Below are 18,616 nucleotides of genomic sequence, written 5' to 3'. Positions count from 1 at the left end.
TCGCGTGTAGTGAACAGCTAGACCTAGAGCAAGTCGAAACGTTTATACTGAACGGCGCCGCACAAATTATCTCACATCTTCGCAGCTGTCATGAATGCGTTTCCAGAACTGCTCACGGTTTAACATTTTATGACTAAGGGTGTCTAAGCGCTTTGGGCTGTAATAATTAATTTGTAGGCCGCACTCATTGTCAGAACTAAGGGTAATGTCCGTCTGGCGCCACCAATGACATCTGCTGTCCTCGACGTGGGAAAGCACTTTAGTAAAGTGGCAAGAAAACATAATAAATTGGGCAGCTTCGGCCACTCATGGCTTAATCATGCCGCACCGCACGTTTTCTGGCTGTTGAAACGCTGAGGTAAAGGTCGAGATGATACAGGAAGACGTTATCTGCAACGCCGAAAACATGTGATAGCGTGAAGTGAAATAAACGGCTCGGAAATGATTGAGCTAACTTTTTACAAATGTTGTTTAGGTACAGTGTGCGTCGAATGGGGAAGATGGTTAGAGCGTACAATGCACGTAATGGAAAGAAAGCAAGCAGGCAGTGAGAAAACAACTGTATAACAGCGCGCCTGCTGACTGTGGCATTTAGTTACAGATTAGGTTGGCCTTCGCTGTATGCAGATGCTTTATTCTGAGTGCAAGGAGAGTTTTGACAAAGTGACCTAAACCATGTGTTCACGGTGTCTCGCGTGCTTCTGATTAGCGAATACTGGCTGGATAAGTTGAGGCTGTAAGCTGCAAACTGCGTACGCGTTAGGCCTTTAGAGAGCGGCAGCAGCCCACCCCCGCACACGCTAGACACAATTAAAGTTTGAAAATACATTTTTCTTGACGACAACACACCAGAGCAAAGTTTTACTGCAGGAAAATAATTAAAACTAGATTTACGGGCAATGCAAGCTGATGACAACTATCAATAGCGCTGAAGTGAGCACACACAGCAAGGGTAATTTTGGCCCGTTAAATCTCGTGAACAAAGCAAATGAGGACATACGTATTGACACGGTGTTTTCACTGACATAAGCGCTCTTCGATAAAAAATTGTCAAAATTGAGGCCTGAGTTTTTTATTTTATTTTTTGAAAATGTACTTTTTTGAAAAAAACTCGCTTCTTTAACTACTTTTTTCTTTTCTTGCGCTGCCTGTAGGAAAATGATCTTCCGTATAAATGTTGCAAAGGCTCTTTTTTATAGTTGACATTCTTTTCAAGTTTCTGTTTGAAATAGCAAAGGCGCCAAGACGCCTCTAACTCAGGACCTTTTTTTGATTTCGGCCGTGTTTGCCATTTTTTCACATTTTCTTCTTTTTGAGGACGGCATAAAAAAAGCATGGATGTAATTCACAGTAATGCGTATTGAAACCAGCAAAAAAAAATTTCGACACATCATTTATAGTTCGCGTTAAATTCGGCCGTGAAATCCGAAAACATTGCAGCGAGCAAAAACAGGAGGCCTGCGCCGCCACCTTCAAATATTTTTTTGGCGCTGGAAGCGTTTCTTGGAAATAAAATTTTCAGTTCCGTGCACTTTGAATGTGCCCACATAACATATAAAAACCCACGCAAGACAAAAATTGCAACCGGACAGGCGTGTTCGATCTCTCGTGGAATCACCCAGTAGTACAATGGAAAGAGGAGCATTAAAGACTATTTTGTCTTCTCGTGTTTACGTGAAGAACTACCATGCGTACTGCTTGGGACATGCGCGCTCAAAGTAGTATTACTGCTTCTCATAGTTGACGGATATACTAGAAACCGAATATCCCAAGCGTGCTCTCTTTCATAGGAAAGCATGGTGGCCTATTTGTGGTCACGGTGAAACGATTGGGTTTTCGTTTGACAGCTCTACACATGAACTGAGGTTCGTCCTGCTTGTAAGACCTGATAGAAACTAAAAGCGCTTAAGACAAGGACAGAGAAGAGGCTTGAGACGCACGAGTGCGGTGTAGTGCGCTTCATGCCTAGTTTCTATGTACACAAGAAGTGTACGCCTCAAGTACTGCCTATCTTCCATCTATGTATCGAGGACCTTTCTGTGTCGTCCCTTCGGTATGCAACATGGTATCGAATACCGGTATGCCTTTCAGACACCAGGTGATATCAACAGCTGGAGGCACGTGTAAAAATAGCACTGCGCAAATTAGGGGCACCCACCCCTCGAAGGTGTTTAGTGATGATCTCGCCGAGCTCTTGCGGCACCGACGGCCGCTCTCCGCAGCCTTGGTGCGGCGCGTCCGACTGCGGCATCGACTCGGCAGCGGCTTCCTCAAGCAGCTCGGCTTCGAGCCGCGGAGGTTGCAACGCCGCAGACGGACCTCTCCTGAGGGACTCGTCGTCATCGTGGTCCTCAAAGATGTACGAATACCGGTGCGGCACCACGCTTCGAAGCTTCAGATCCTTGTAAGTCTCCACTATCAGAGATGCCGCGTCTTGAATGAGTGCCTCTTCTAGCTGCGTAGCAATCAGCACAAATGTTTAAAGCAGCGCAAAAGACGGAAGCACAAGACGGAGAAGAGACAAGGCTCTTTGTCCTGTGGTCTTCTCCGTCTTGTGCTTCCGTCTTTTCCGCTGCTTTAAACTATGAACCTTCACCAACTCGCCCACTCTTACATCATTTCGCAACACAAATGTCTTCCAGCGATGTTTACAAGAAAGCTACCTCCTTACTTGTCGCGCCCTGAACTGCGAGTATTGTGACGGCCACTAATCAAACAACATGCACACCACATTTTACACTAAATGAACCAACGTGACAAGTGCTTGAGGTATATCTATCAGAAGCGTACTCAGATACACATCTTTCAAACTGTAAGCTGAAACTTAAAACACCACGTGGCTACAAAAGGCCAGGATGGCACACACACCGTGATTCTTTTTTCGCGGGGCTCTTGCGAGGGATCCATGGACGACTGCTGCGAAACGTCCTCGCTGACCAGACGCAACGCAGTGATGTTCACTGCAGCGAACTCGGGAATCTTGTCGTACGTCAGCTCGTTAACAACCTGCACGGCAGTGACATGTAAACCCTGCAGTGGTGCTGGAATGCAAAACAAGGATGAATAACGAAGCAGCAAGGTCTGTTGGAATTAACAGATATCGTCATAGGCGCGCGCACGGGGGAGCAGGGATGGCGGCCGTTCTCCATCATCATCTAAAAGCCGATTCTGCCCCATATCTTTACTCAGTTGGACTTTCACGTCATTTTTTTAATGCGCAGCGGTTTGGCTGGGCATGTTGTCTGACAATAATAGCGGCTAATAATAATAATAATAATAATAATAATAATAATAATAATAATAATAATAATAATAATAATAATAATAATAATAATAATAATAATAATAATAATAATAATAATAATAATAATAATAATAATAATAATAATAATAATAATAATAATAATAATAATAATAATGCTTTATTGACATTTGGCACAGAAACAAATACAAAATTGGCCTGCCAAAGCCTCATTGGGCTTGAAGGGCAGAGCCGCCAGACAGCAGACAACAGGAATTCATTTACCTAGGACCACTCTAATGCAGATACCTTTTTTTTTATCTTTTCGCGCATACATAAAAACAATAGACGCGCGTTTTCTGATGTTTCGTTCATAAATATGTTTACTTATTCCCACCTTTACCCACAGCAAATAAAGACTTGTAAGAAGCGCCGATTATTACCGCATGTGCACACTCAGTACAGGCGAGTCTTTGGCCGCACAAAAAGTAAACAACAAAAGTTAAGTTCTTAGCTGCTTAAAATAAAATTCACTGCTGCAGATGTAGCTTTCTGTTGCTTGAAATACTTTATTTAAAGCTTGCACAATATCCTAGATTGACTTCACATGGCGAAGCTTCATGTTACACGATGACACATCGTCTTTCGTTCGGTCCTGCAACTGTCACAGGAGCAACACTAGACCACCAGCTGGACTTCGATGCGGAACTGAACCAAAAAAAAGAAACTTTTTTTTTTCGCTTTCTGCGTACAGGCACTGAGCCGGAAAGTCTCAATTTGTTTCACTCAAGGAAAGAAAAAAAATTATGGCTGATTCCTCCGTCATATAGGAATCGGTGTAGAACATGAAAGTCAAACGCGTCATCACATAAGTAGTTGATTGTTTATAGAGCATTGGTATATGAGAGCTTGTAAATTTTCTATTGTTGTTTGGCGGATATAGCCCCGCTTGATGTGGACGCACTCAGGTTGACGCCAGGTGGCATATCTCCGTACCGACAACTAACGCCCATGGCCATGATTTAACCATGGCGGTAGCGGAAGTTGTGAAGATATACCTGGACACCACATATCGTGAATCCCGCGCAATTATGGCATCAACAATCACATAATAAACACTAATACTCGATACGCACTCCCTCAAAGCGTCGTGAAACGCGACGAGCGTCGTGTCTTCTCTCTAGCCTGGCCTTTAATTCTCACAGGGCGAGCGGGGAACGCTGTGCGACAGCCAGGATAGAGTGTACTAGACAAGCGATCGTCGGAGAGCTATTTCTCGATATGGATGGAGGCTATGAGCGAGGCTTCCGCACTTTCCTCGCTTGGGCTGAAGCCGCCGCCTCGCGGTGTGTTAAAGCGTTGACGAAGTTACACTTCTATTGGAAACGCGCCTATTGGGACGGTCGAAGCAAAGGCGCGTTGCCGGAGGTAATTGCGGAGGCAAAGAAGTTTTTAAAGACGATAGTCTTTCTTGGGATACTTCCACGCAGAAATTTTGGTCTGTCTGTCTGTCACACGAATCAGCCTCCTGGCTAAAGTTTAAAGGGACACTAAAGGCAAATAACAATTTATGTCAGAGTAGAAGCTCAATGTATGACAACGTCTAAAACGGCAATATTATCAACAGCAGTGCCCTACTTACCGAGAAATTAAGCCAAATGTATCACACGATGAGCGCCACGAGTGGGACATTTTGGAAGTGACCTCGATGACGTGTGAGAGTCTGAATACAATTAATCGCTAGTAATCAAACTAGCTGCAATTAAAGAAGAACCTTCCGTGCATCAAGAGACGCAATAAAATGCTGCTTGTTCGTTTCTGTTTCATTCATGGAAAAAAGAACCTCTTTGGCGTTGCCATCGGAAACGGCGCGCGCGGTTCAAAAGTTCCGTTTTCGCCGAACTGCGCTTCGCCGAGCGCCCTGCTTCGCTCACGCGGTCGCGTCTCAGTGGTATAGTTTCGGTATCGCGTGCTGCCGCGTGTGATTTGCACGCTCGTGAAAGTCGCTCTGACAGAAAGTTCGACAAAATACCGCATGCACGTGATGTTGCCGGATGCCCGAATGGTGCACGCCGCCAGTGCACGCCGCCGCGCACTAAAGGCGGGCAACGTTGGGCACGGCAATAGTGACGTGCGAAATACCGCTTTCAGGAGGGTGATTGAAGTGCGCTAAAGCGATGCGGACCACTACAACGTAATTTTATTTCAAAATAAGCACTTCCTTGGTGTAAAAGTAGCACTACGAGGTTTCTAGACCGCTATTTCAACAATCAAGGTCAACTTAATATTTGTCTTTAGTGTCCCTTGAAGCACTTGCTGAACGCCCAGCCATCTTGAACTGGTAGCTGCGTTCATACTTGTGAACATTGTCGATCAAAAAGCAAATATTACGCATATCTGAGGCACAGCATCAATACGTAAGTATTAGGCGGTGTGTTCCTTTACTATAAAATACATAGATACGTAATTCTGAAGATCCTAGTGTTTCTTAGGCTGCGCTGAAAATGCGATGCTACGCACGAAAAAGCCCTCTGCCGAAGATATGGCCCTGAGTTCTGCACAAGCTCATGTTTCCCGACGTGTTGCCAGATAGTGTCCATATCTCACGCAGCGCCTCTTGTATAAAATCGTCTTTCGACGATATTTGCAGCGAAGCACGTAAATACGCGGCCCATTTTTTTCTCGAACCTGGTGGCACACATGTCACCGCCCGGTTATAAAGGGAACGCTCATAACATCCATCCATCCATCCATCCATCCATCCATCCATCCATCCATCCATCCATCAAAAAGCAGTAGAGTGTGGGATTGGGCTAGTTGGTATTCCATTATTAAACTGCTCAGCGCAAAAATTTTACGCGGTACACATACAAACGACGAGGACAAGCCCGGATAGTGTGAAAGATAAAAGGCGCGTCGATGTAGCCTCTGTGTTGCGTTTGGTGGTAGCTCAGTGGGCTAAATGCCCGCTAGCCGTCGTGGGCCGAAAGGTCGTGGGTTCGCCTCCTGTGGACGCAACTTTTTCTTATAGTGTTTTTTTTCTTTGACATGTGATGGCGTTCATGTTGTTGACGTATTTCCGTGACGGAAATACGTCATGAAAGTCTTGGTGGACCCCGGAATAAAACACTTTCGTGTTCAAAAAACATGGTTGACCTCTCCGTCCTAGGAACCGGTATAACACGAAAGTAAAACGTGTCCTTACAGATGTAGTTAAATGTTTACTGTATATTGATATAAGAGAGCTTGCCCAATGTCTATTGGTGTTTGAGAGCTATAACGTACCGGTTAAAGTGAATGCACCCACGTTGACGCTTGGTGGTACAACTTTATCCCGACGACTAACTGCCATGATCAATTATTAAACATGCCCTTGTGGTAGCTGTAGTAGTTAACAGTGAGAGCTTAATCAGAAAAAGTGGTGTAACAGCCAGAAGAGCATCGCTGATTGGACGCAAAACTTGGGCTAAGCTCGCCATCCCCCGGCGCGTTAAAGAGCTATTGAACACCACGGCCGAACTAGAGGGAAACGCAACACGCGTTGTGTCTCCCCTGTGCCTGCAGCCGCGATTTTAAAGGGCCCTCACCAAGTTGGACAATTTTGAGCTGACGAGCGCCATGCATGCACTGGGCGTTCACGATCACGTCTGCCAAAATTTGCAACGCTACGCGCTGCGTAAATGGGTCAAATTTCAAGCTGAACGCTGCTTGCCCTTCTTCTCGCGGGCGTGCTCCCAGAGAATGAGGGGTTGACGTACACGGTGGAGTGGCCCACCTAGATGGTAGTGCTGTGACGTCGCTCCTCTACGTAGACGACTGTGCTCTGACGTCGCCAACAGCAGCACGTGACACTGCGATAATTATTTGACACGACGTGACACGACGTGTCACGACGTGTCATTTAGTTTGTGTAATTTGTTACTTGAATGGATGACTAAAACTTGAGGGCAATAATAAAACGGAATGTCAGTTAGTTACAAACGGAATGTGTGCGTTTTCTCTTTTGATTTTTACTGCGAATCGCAGCGAAATGCGAGGCTGATCTAGCTCCGTTTCGCACGCGTTCGTGTTCTGCGCTTTGCGCATCGTGCAGACGCCACCCTTTACAACGAAACTAATTTTCTGCCACGTTCAAGCGCTCATTAGGCTCATTTATCCTCCCGCGTCTAACTAGATGTTCATGCGGCACACCGCTAGTCTCGCGTCCGTAAAAAATCGCAGCTTTCGTGCTCAGTAATAGGTTGAAAGCCAAGTGATCGGCGAGGGCGCATTCGGCGTAACTTGCAGAGATGAAGCGCGAAGAACGCCGCCACAACACCGCTCGCGTCTCGGGTGCTCGGGCTGGTTCGGGCACGTCATGCGCTCGTGGCATTGTGTGCGCATGACGTCTTCATGCGTATGCGTTATGTGCAGAGGCGTAGCCAGAAATTTTTTTCGGGGGGGGGGGGGGGTTCAACCATACTTCATGTATGTTTGTGCGTGTGTTTGTATGTGTGTGTATATATACGCAAGCAAGACTGAAAAAATTCGGGGGGGGGTGAACCCCCCCCCCCCCCTAGGCTACGCCCCTGGTGATCCTCCTGCTCGCGTACCGAAGAGGGCAGGGAAGGGATTTGGCTTGTGAAGGCTACACGGGGCGAGCGGCAAGGGTTTGCAGCTCGCCTCCTCCCATCATCGTTTCGCGCCGCTACAAATTATTGTTTTTCTCAGCTTCTAATGGGCCGATTAGAAAAATTCTTGTGGCATAATGCTCTTTATGTAAGGCTAGGTGACGTTATATGTATTACCATCAGTTTTATTTCTTCATGCACTGCTGTACACGCGCGACTATTGTTTGCATGTATGCGCGAAAGAGATTAAAAAAAAAAGGTATCTGCATTAGAGTGGTCCTAGGTAAATGAATTCATGTTGTCTGCTGTCTGTGGGCTCTGCCCTTCAAGCCCAATGAGGCTTTGGCAGGCCAATTTTGTACTTGTTTCTGTACCAAATGTCAATAAAGTATAATTTATTTATTTATTTATTTATTTACTTATTTATTTATTTATTTGTACTGCAACCCTTTCCGGTGTTTTAGCAGGGTGGGATACAATACATGAAGAAAATATATCATAATGGCACTCAATATATATATATATATATATATATATATATATATATATATATATATATATATATATATATATATATATATATATATATATATATATATATACAGGAAGATGACTACAATAATTTGCCACACACACACACACACACACACCAAAGAAAAGCATTTTTCCCATGTTTAAATGAAACAAAACAACAGGCAACGGAGGTGTAATACACGCAGTATATACGAAAAATAACTCATTGTGTTTAGCCATCAAGAAAGGAAGAAAATGCTGAAAAAGAATGTGCTCGAACGATGGTGCTGCTAAGGTCATTCCAAGCTGTGTCTGTTCGTGGGAAAAAAAGAATACTTGAAGCAGTCGTTACGAGAACGGAAAGGAGTGATTGTTAGTTCATGCCTTTGGCGCGTTGAATAACCGGATGAGAACGAAATCCATTCACTAAATATATAGTGCCTCTTAATTATTATTATTATTATTATTATTATTATTATTATTATTATTATTATTATTATTATTATTATTATTATTATTATTATTATTATTATTATTATTATTATTATTATTTCTTGATCTTGATTATAGTCCCGCACCATGGCTCCCAGTCGGGATGCATGCTTGCTATGCTCCTGCCCGTTTTTCGGTAAGCAGCAGTTTTTCCGCTGTGAAAGTTGCTCTAAACGCGTTCATGCGAAATGTGTAACCTGGCCTGATGAAGAGCTGCAACTCCTGAAGTCTGGATCGCGCTCATTTTGCTGCAATTTATGTGATCTGAGCCGTGCTTCTGGTAAGCCTAGCGAAAGCAACTCGTCGGGGTGCAGCGGTGAGCATTGCAGTTCTCAAACCGGTTCCCTCTCCACGTGTACCCCTCCGGGTGACGAACTCGCCGGGCTGCGCCGCCTCCTCCTCGACGCATTGGAGGGAATCTCGTTCCTCAGCGACGAGGTATCCCAACTACGCGAAGACAACGAGCGGCTCCGTAAGGATCATTCCCGCGGTGTTGAACAACAAGCTCGCGTGGTCGCCTCCCTTCGTGCAGAGGTCCGCTTCCTGCGTGAGGAGCTGACGCGCCGCACGGCCGCCGTGGCAGTGAAGGCACCTGTGAAACCCCCAGCGCACGTGACCGTTGACCCGTCTGTGACCTCCAAGAAACCTGCGTTCTCCGAACAACCCCTCTCCAAAATTCTTTCATCTTCGACTTCGCCGCCAGCTGACGTAGACACGTCGGAGCGTGTCAGTGTGATGCCTGTGACAGCCTCTTCTGCAGCGGTGACTGAGGGTGAAAGAAAGAAGAAACCCGCCTCGTTTGGAGTTATGAAAACATCCACTATATCTGTAGCTCAACGGCCACAAAGGCCACAATGGCCAAAGGCCATTTTTGTTACGAAGCTGAGCCCGGACACCACTACTGCTGACATTAAGAAACATATTGCTTCATTGGATCTGTCTCCCATCTCCTGCCGGCGACTTCAAACAAAGTTCCAGTCATATTCTTCATTCTATATTGAAGTTGACGAGGAAACACTACAACGCCTGAATGACCCTTCGATGTGGCCCCTCGGATGCCTCTTCAAGCCATTTCGTGGGGAGCTGCGCGATGACATGCTTCATCCCTCTGAGATAGTGACTGGAATCCACAGTGCCGTGTGACGTAGACATATTCTACCAAAATGCTCGGGGTCTGCGTACCAAGACACTCGAGTTTTTCTCTAATGTTCTTTCGTCTGCTTTTCCTATTATTGCTATCTCTGAAACCTGGCTCGGCACTGAAATTCCCTCATAGGACTTTTTTCCCCCGACCTACACCACCTTCCGCCGTGACCGAGATTTCAGTGAAACCAAACAGAAAGGCGGTGGCGTGCTGATTGCCATTGACAATTCACTGAAATCCGTTAGACGGAAAGACCTAGAAACTATCGAAGAATCGATCTGGCTAGAAATCAACCTTGAGCGCCGTGAAAAATTGTTGATTGGATGCTTCTATTTACCGCCCAGCATTTCCCCTGCCTCGTTTCACGATGCCATGTCTTCTATTGAACTTGTGATATCTTCTCATAGTGGGCACAGAATTATTGTTCTTGGGGATTTCAATGCACCTGGAATTGACTGGAGCACGCTTACCTTTTCTCATTACAATCATTTCACAGAGAAAAAGTGCAGCCTGCTCTTGGACTTTCTGGCGTTTAATTCCCTAGTGCAACATAATTCAGTCGTCAATTCCAGTGGCAATGTCTTAGACCTGTGTGTGTCAAACGATCAACCCCTTGAAGTTTCCCGCTCCAACATCTCTCTTGTACGTCCGGACAAATTCCACCCACCACTTAACGTAAGATTATATGCATCAGCCGAAACAACGAGCTACAGCAGTTACGTAAACAAATCTCCAAGATTTGCGTTCAAGCGAGGTGATTACACGGGCCTCTATCATCACTTGTCCACCGTTGACTGGTCACAGGTTACTGACAAACCGAATGTTGATGACCAGGTTGATCAGTTTGCGGAGCTTGTACTGAGCAGCATGCGTAATTTTATTCCCCAATACACACATAAACAACGTAAATATCCCCACTGGTTCTCATCTGAACTTATCAGTGTACTGAAGCATAAAGATCGCGCACACAGGAAATCTAAATGTTCTCCATCGAGCGAGTGGAAGGAAGAGTTCAGCTTTTTTCGAACTCTCGCTAAACGCCTATATAAACGGGATCATAGTTCGTATATTGAATTCTTAGAAAAAAGCGCTTCTGACAGGCCAGCTGAGTTTTGGAAGTATGTACGTAAACGGTCCAGCAAAAGCGGAGAGTCTTTCAGACTACTAGACTCAAATGGGGTAGAAGTGCATGCCGTCGCTGACTGTTTTGCCGAACATTTCTCATCCGTTTATAAGGCCTCAGACTCTAGCACTGATATCAGACAGCCTAAGGCAGTTCGCTCACCCAGTGCTTTGTCGCTGGATGAAAATCTTATCTGCGAATGCATTAAGTGCTTAAAACCATCCTTATCATGTGGCCCAGATGGCATCCCCTCCGCCATACTAAAAGCTTATAGTAGTATATTTGTCCCAGTACTGACTACGATATTTAATAACTGCCTGGACACTTCCACATTTCCTAGCATGTGGAAAACTGCTCGTGTTTTCCCAGTATTTAAGTCGGGCTCTAAAACAGATGTTTCTAATTATCGCCCGATTTCTCTACTATGTGCCACATCAAAGATCTTCGAGCTGGCTCTTCACAAAATATTGTCTTTTAGTGTTAAAAGCTCATTGATTCCTAATCAACATGGTTTTCTCGCTGGCCGCTCAACTACCACAAATCTTGCTAGTTTCATGACGCAGATCTCCACACCTATTTCTCAGAGAGGACAGGTTGACGTACTCTACTGTGACCTGAGCAAGGCTTTTGACGTAGTCAGCCACACACTGCTTATGGTTAAACTTGCGCAATTTGATGTTGACTTGTCGGTTGTGAATCTCCTGCAGAGCTATCTGCTCAATAGATATTGTTATGTAGCGGTAAATGGCCAAACGTCTTCTTTGTATAAAGTGACTAGTGGGGTCCCTCAAGGGTCAGTATTAGGCCCACTCCTATTTTTAATTTACGTTAATGATGTTTCTTTTGCCATTCGTAATTCTTCTTTCCTCTTGTATGCCGATGACATCAAGATTTTTAAGGAAATTCATTCAGTTAACGACTGTCGCTTGCTGAAGTCAGATTTGCGCTCTTTTTCCGAATGGTGCAACGCTAATAACCTTTCTCTGAATGCCTCGAAGACAAAATTCATGTCTATCACTCGCAAAACATCTAGCGTGTCATTTCAATACTCTGTCAATTCTGTGTCCTTATGCAAGGTTTATGAGATCAGTGATCTTGGTGTTGTTGTTGATAGCACGTTAAACTTTTCTGCTCACGCTAAGCGTGTTGCTTTGCGGGGTCTTCGCACCCTAGGCTGTGTTTGCAGATTGTCTAGAGAATTCCGTTCTCCTATGCCCTTCCGAAAATTGTACACCGCGCTATGTCTTCCTCAACTGGAGTATGCGTCCGTGATATGGAATGGCATTGCTCAATCCAGCGGTAACACCATTGAACGAGTCCAGAAAAAATTCCTTAGCATATATAACCATCGCTTTGCTAAAAAATCTCGTTCAAATACTGCTGAATTATTATCATTGCCATCACTTCACTGCCGACGAAATCGTTCTGATCTCTTGTTTCTTTACAAGCTAGTCCACGGTATCATATCCTGCCCTGTACTTCTCAATTGTGTTAATTTTCGAATTCCGCGTAAGTTAACCAGAGAGAACAGACCGTTTCATGTACCCGCCTGCTTCTTCCAACACTCTACCGTTCACAGAATACAAAGTCTCTATAATGTTAATTTTCTTGATCTTGACATTTTTCATAGTCCACAATCATTGTTTTTATCCGAGCTTTGTACTGTTTTGACATAGTATGGCACAATGTACAAAGTCTTCCCTTCTCCGTCTTTCCGCATAGTTGTATATATGCAATCTAATTTTTCATTCCCCTTCAATATTTCTCGTGTTGTCTTATTTTACTCCTCCCCTTTTGTGTTCATTTCTCTTTGTCTACGTGTATTTGCTCTTTTTATTTCTGAAGACTGTCTGTATTGTATAGTTTATTTTTATTGTTTTTTTTTTGCGTGCGCCTGCACAAAGACCTTACGGTTGTTCCTGGGCACGTTAAATAAATGATTGATTGATTGATTGATTGATTATTATTTCTTGATCTTGACGTTTTTCATAGCCCACAATCATTGTTTTTATCCGAGCTTTGCACTGTTTTGACATAGTGTGGCACAATGTACAGTCTTCCCTTCTCAGTCTTTCCACATAGTTGTATATATGCAATCTAATTTTTTATGCCCCGTCAATATTTCTCGTGTTGTCTTATTTTACTCCTCCCCTTTTGTGTTCATTTCTCTTTGTCTAAGTGTTTTTGCTCTTTTTATTTCTGAAAACTGTCTGTATTGTACTGTTTATTTTTGTTGTTTTTTTTGCGTGCGCCAGCACAAAGACCTTACGGTTGTTCCTGGGCACGTTAAATAAATCATTGATTGATTGATTGATTATTATTATTATTATTATTATTATTATTATTATTATTATTATTATTATTATTATTATTATTATTATTATTATTATTATTATTATTATTATTATTATTATTATAGTCCCGCACCATGGCTCCCAGTCGGGATGCATGCTTGCTATGCTCCTGCCCGTTTTTCGGTAAGCAGCAGTTTTTCCGCTGTGAAAGTTGTTCTAAACGTGTTCATGCGAAGTGTGTAACCTGGCCTGATGAAGAGCTGCAACTTCTGAAGTCTGGATCGCGCTCATTTTGCTGCAATTTATGTGATCTGAGCAGTTCTTCTGGTAAGCCTAACGTAGACAACTCAGTGGCGTGAAACGATGAGCACTGCAGCTCTCAAACCGGTTCCCTCTCCACGTGTGCCCCTCCTGGTGGTGACCTCGCCGGGCTGCGCCGCCTCCTCCTCGACGCGTTGGAGGGAATCTCGTTCCTCAGCGACGAGGTATCCCAACTACGCGAAGAAAACGAGCGCCTCCGTAAGGATCATTCCCGCGGTGTTGAACACCAAGCCCGTGTGGTCGCCTCCCTTCGTGCAGAGGTCCGCTTCCTACGTGAAGAGCTGACGCGCCGCACGGCCGCCGTGTCAGTGAAGGCACCTGTGATCCCTCCAGAGCAGGTGACCGTTGGCCGATCTGTGACCTCCAAGCAACCTGCGTACTCTGAACAACCTCTGTCCAAAATTCTTTCATCTTCGAATTCGCCGCCAGGTAACGTAGACACGTCGGAGCGTGTCAGTGTGATGCCTGCGACAGCCTCTTCTGCAGCGGTAACTGAGGGTGTAAGAAAGAAGAAACCCGCCTCGTTTGGAGCATTGAAGACATCCACTATATCTGTAGCTCAGCGGCCACAACGGCCACAACGGCCAAAGGCCATTTTTGTTACGAAGCTGAGCCCGGACACCACTGCTGCTGACATCAAAAAACATATTGCTTCATTCGATATGTCTCCCATTTCCTGCCGGCGACTTCAAACAAGATTCCAGTCATATTCTTCATTCTATATCGAAGTTGACGAGGACACGCTACAACGCCTGAATGACCCTTCGATGTGGCCCCTCGGATGCCTCTTCAAGCCATTTCGTGGGGAGCTGCGCAATGACATGCTTCATCCCTCTGAGCTAGTGCCTGGAATCGAAAGTGCCGTGTAACGTAGACATATTCTACCAAATGCTCGGGGTCTGCGTACCAAGACACTCGAGTTTTTCTCTAATGTTCTTTCGTCTTCTTTTCCTATTATCGCTATTTCTGAAACCTGGCTCGGCACTGAAATTCCCTCATCGGACTTTTTTCCCCCGACCTACACCACCTTCCGCCGTGACCGAGATTTCAGTGAAACCAAACAGAAAGGCGGTGGCGTGCTGATTGCCATTGACAATTCACTGAAATCCGTTAGACGGAAAGACCTAGAAACTATCGAAGAATCGATCTGGCTAGAAATCAACCTTGAGCGCCGTGAAAAATTGTTGATTGGATGCTTCTATTTACCGCCCAGCATTTCCCCTGCCTCGTTTCACGATGTCATGTCTTCTATTGAACTTGTGATATCTTCTCATAGTGGGCACAGAATTATTGTTCTTGGGGATTTCAATGCACCTGGAATTGACTGGAGCACGCTTACCTTTTCTCATTACAATCATTTCACAGAGAAAAAGTGCAGCCTGCTCTTGGACTTTCTGGCGTTTAATTCCCTAGTGCAACATAATTCAGTCGTCAATTCCAGTGGCAACGTCTTAGACCTGTGTGTGTCAAACGATCAACCCCTTGAAGTTTCCCGCTCCAACATCTCTCTTGTACGTCCGGACAAATTCCACCCACCACTTAACGTAAGATTATCTGCATCAGCCGAAACAACGAGCTACAGCAGTTACGTAAACAAATCTCCAAGATTTGCGTTCAAGCGAGGTGATTACACGGGCCTCTATCATCACTTGTCCACCGTTGAGTGGTCACAGGTTACTGACAAACCTAATGTTGATGACCAGGTTGATCGGTTTACGGAGCTTGTACTGAGCAGCATGCTTAATTTTATTCCCCAGTATAACCTAAACAACGTAAATATCCCCACTGGTTCTCATCTGAACTTATAAGTGCACTGAAGCATAAAGATCACGCAGACAGGAAATCTAAATGTTCTCCATCCAGCGAGTGGAAGGAAGAGTTCAGCTTTTTTCGAACTCTCTCTAAACGCCTATATAAACGGGATCATAGTTCGTACATTGAATTCTTAGAAAAAAGCGCCTCTGACAGGCCGGCTGAGTTTTGGAAGTATGTACGTAAACGGTCAAGCAAAAGCGGAGAGTCCTTCAGACTAATAGACTCAAATGGGGTAGAAGTGCATGCCGTCGCTGACTGTTTTGCCACACATTTCTCATCCGTTTATAAGGCCTCAGACTCCAGCACTGATATCAGACAACAGCCCAAGGCAGTTAGCTCATCCAGTGCTTTGTCGCTGGATGAAAATCTTATCAGCGAATGCATTAAGCGCTTAAAACCATCCTTATCATGTGGCCCAGATGGCATCCCCTCCGCCATACTAAAAGCATATGGTACTATATTTGTCCCAGTACTGACTACGATATTTAATAACTGCCTGGACACTTCCACATTTCCTAGCATGTGGAAAACTGCTCGTGTTTTCCCAGTATTTAAGTCGGGCTCTAAGACAGATGTTTCTAATTATCGCCCGATTTCTCTACTATGTGCCACATCAAAGATCTTCGAACTGGCTCTTCACAAAATATTGTCTTTTAGTGTGAAAAACTCACTGATTCCAAATCAACATGGTTTTCTTGCTGGCCGCTCAACTACCACAAATCTTGCTAGTTTCATGACGCAGATCTCCACACCTATTTCTCAGAGAGGACAGGTTGACGTAATCTACTGTGACCTGAGCAAGGCTTTTGACGTAGTCAGCCACACACTGATTATGGTTAAACTTGCGAACTTTGACGTTGACTTGTCGATTGTGAATCTCTTGCACAGCTATCTGCTCAATAGATCTTGTTATGTTGCCGTAAATGGCCAAACCTCTTCTTTGTATAAAGTGACTAGTGGGGTCGCTCAAGGGTCGGTATTAGGCCCACTCCTATATTTAATTTACGTTAATGATGTTTCTTTTGCCATTCGTAATTCTTCTTTCCTCTTGTATGCCGATGACATCAAGATATTTAAGGAAATTCATTCAGTTAACGACTGTCGCTTGCTGCAGTCAGATTTGTGTTCTTTTTCCGAATGGTGCAACGGCAGTAACCTTTCTCTAAATACCTCAAAGACAAAATTCATGTCTATCACTCGCAAAACATCTAGCGTGTCATTTCAATACTTTGTCAATTCTGTGCCGTTATGCAAGGTTTATGAAATCAGTGATCTTGGTGTTGTTGTTGACAGCGCGTTAAACTTTTCTTCTCACGTTAAGCGTGCTGCTATGCGGGGCCTTCGTTCTCTCGGATGTGTTTGTAGAATATCTCGAGAATTCAGGTCTCCCATGGCCCTACACAAATTGTACACGGCAATATGTCTTCCGCAACTTGAGTATGCGTCCGTGATATGGAATGGCATTGCTCAATCCAGCGGTAACACCATTGAACGAGTCCAGAAAAAATTCCTCAGCATATATAACCATCGCTTTGCTAAAAATGACTCTCGATCTCGTTCAAATACTGCTGAATCATTATCACTGCCATCACTTCACTGCCGACGAAATCGTTCTGATCTCTTATTTCTCTACAAGCTAGTCCACAGTATCATATCCTGCCCTATACTTCTCAATTGTGTTAATTTTCGAATTCCGCGTAAGTTAACCAGAGAGAACAGACCGTTTCATGTACCCGCCTGCTTCTTCCAACACTCTACCGTTCACAGAATACAAAGTCTTTATAATATTAACTTTCTTGATCTTGACGTTTTTCATAGTCCACAATCATTGTTTTTATCCGAGCTTTGCACTGTTTTGACATAGTATGGCACAATGTACAAAGTCTTCCCTTCTCCGTCTTTCCGCATAGTTGTATATGTGCAATCTAATTTTTTATTCCCCTTCAATATTTCTCATATTGTCTTATTTTACTCCTCCCCTTTTGTGTTCATTTCTCTTTGTCTACGTGTTTTTGCTCTTTTTATTTCTGAAGACTGTCTGTATTGTATTGTTTATTTTTATTGATTTTTTTTTTGCGTGCGCCTGCACAAAGACCTCACGGTTGTTCCTGGGCACGTTAAATAAATGATTGATTGATTGATTGATTATTATTATTATTATTATTATTATTATTATTATTATTATTATTATTATTATTATTATTATTATTATTATTATTATTATTATTATTATTATTATTATTGGGCTGGCAACCACTTCCAATGTTTAACTAAAATTTGTTATGCCACCTGGTGAGGGGCCCTTTAAGGCGAAAGTCTTTAATACTCGCGGCGTCCGTCCGCCCGTCCATGCTCTGTAACGGTGCCAGCTGTGGCCTCTCCCCCTCACACTCTCTCAGCAATCATGTGATGGCACAGCGGCGCGCGCGGCAACGCTCCTTCGTCAGACGTCTCGTGGCAGCAGCAGCAGTCAGTCGAGTTAGTCAGATGGCTCCCAAGCAGCCCGGTGATGTATCCACGGCAAGCGGTTCGGAAAGGCGCCCCAATAATGTGCATTCTCCCGATACCATGGCATAGTCAGTCGAATGGTCAGAGGCTTTTGCCGAACACACTTTGGAATTTACAAAGTGTTCTTAATTTTTTTTTCTCGGGGCGAGCGCAAGTGGGGAACGCGGTGTTACAGCCAGGCATATTCTAGGCACTGTAAGTCAGCCGAAGCAGGCGCGCGTCGCAGAGCTATTTTTGGTATGGATGGATGCTATGAGCGAAGCCGACGCTTGGTCTAATCGCCACCTCGCGGTGTGTTAAGGCGTTGACAAAATTGGATTTCCCCTATTGGAAACGCGCTGAATGGGACGGACGCGTAGCAACGACGTGGTGCAGGAACTCCTCTCGGAGGCCACGGTCGTGGTGCATTATTTCACTTTACCGCTCCCAGAGCGCTGCACCACCCCGCAGACTTAGAGCACTGTGAGAAGAAAGTGTGAGTTATAAAAGGCGCGTTTGTAAAGCTGCCTGAGCGTGTGACTGTGGCGCAGTGGATAGCGTGCCCGGCATCTGTTG

General features: G+C 44.6%; 1 protein-coding gene across 1 annotated transcript in view; it reads right to left on the bottom strand.

The window, feature by feature from the left end:
• The window catches only part of LOC119382443 (glutamate receptor 1), a 68,714-nt gene that overhangs the window by 34,351 nt on the left and 15,747 nt on the right, over positions 1–18,616 (bottom strand). The window contains exons 5-6 of the mRNA XM_037650144.1: positions 2,869–3,006; positions 2,159–2,455 (exon numbers count right to left, since the gene is read on the bottom strand). Coding sequence (XP_037506072.1) covers positions 2,159–2,455; positions 2,869–3,006 — 435 coding nt within the window. The remainder of the gene's footprint in view (positions 1–2,158; positions 2,456–2,868; positions 3,007–18,616) is intronic.

Source organism: Rhipicephalus sanguineus, chromosome 2 (assembly GCF_013339695.2).
Source record: "Rhipicephalus sanguineus isolate Rsan-2018 chromosome 2, BIME_Rsan_1.4, whole genome shotgun sequence".
Lineage (NCBI taxonomy): Eukaryota > Metazoa > Arthropoda > Arachnida > Ixodida > Ixodidae > Rhipicephalus > Rhipicephalus sanguineus.
The sequence above is the reverse complement of the archived record's forward strand: the minus strand, read 5'-3'. Positions and strand labels throughout refer to the sequence as shown.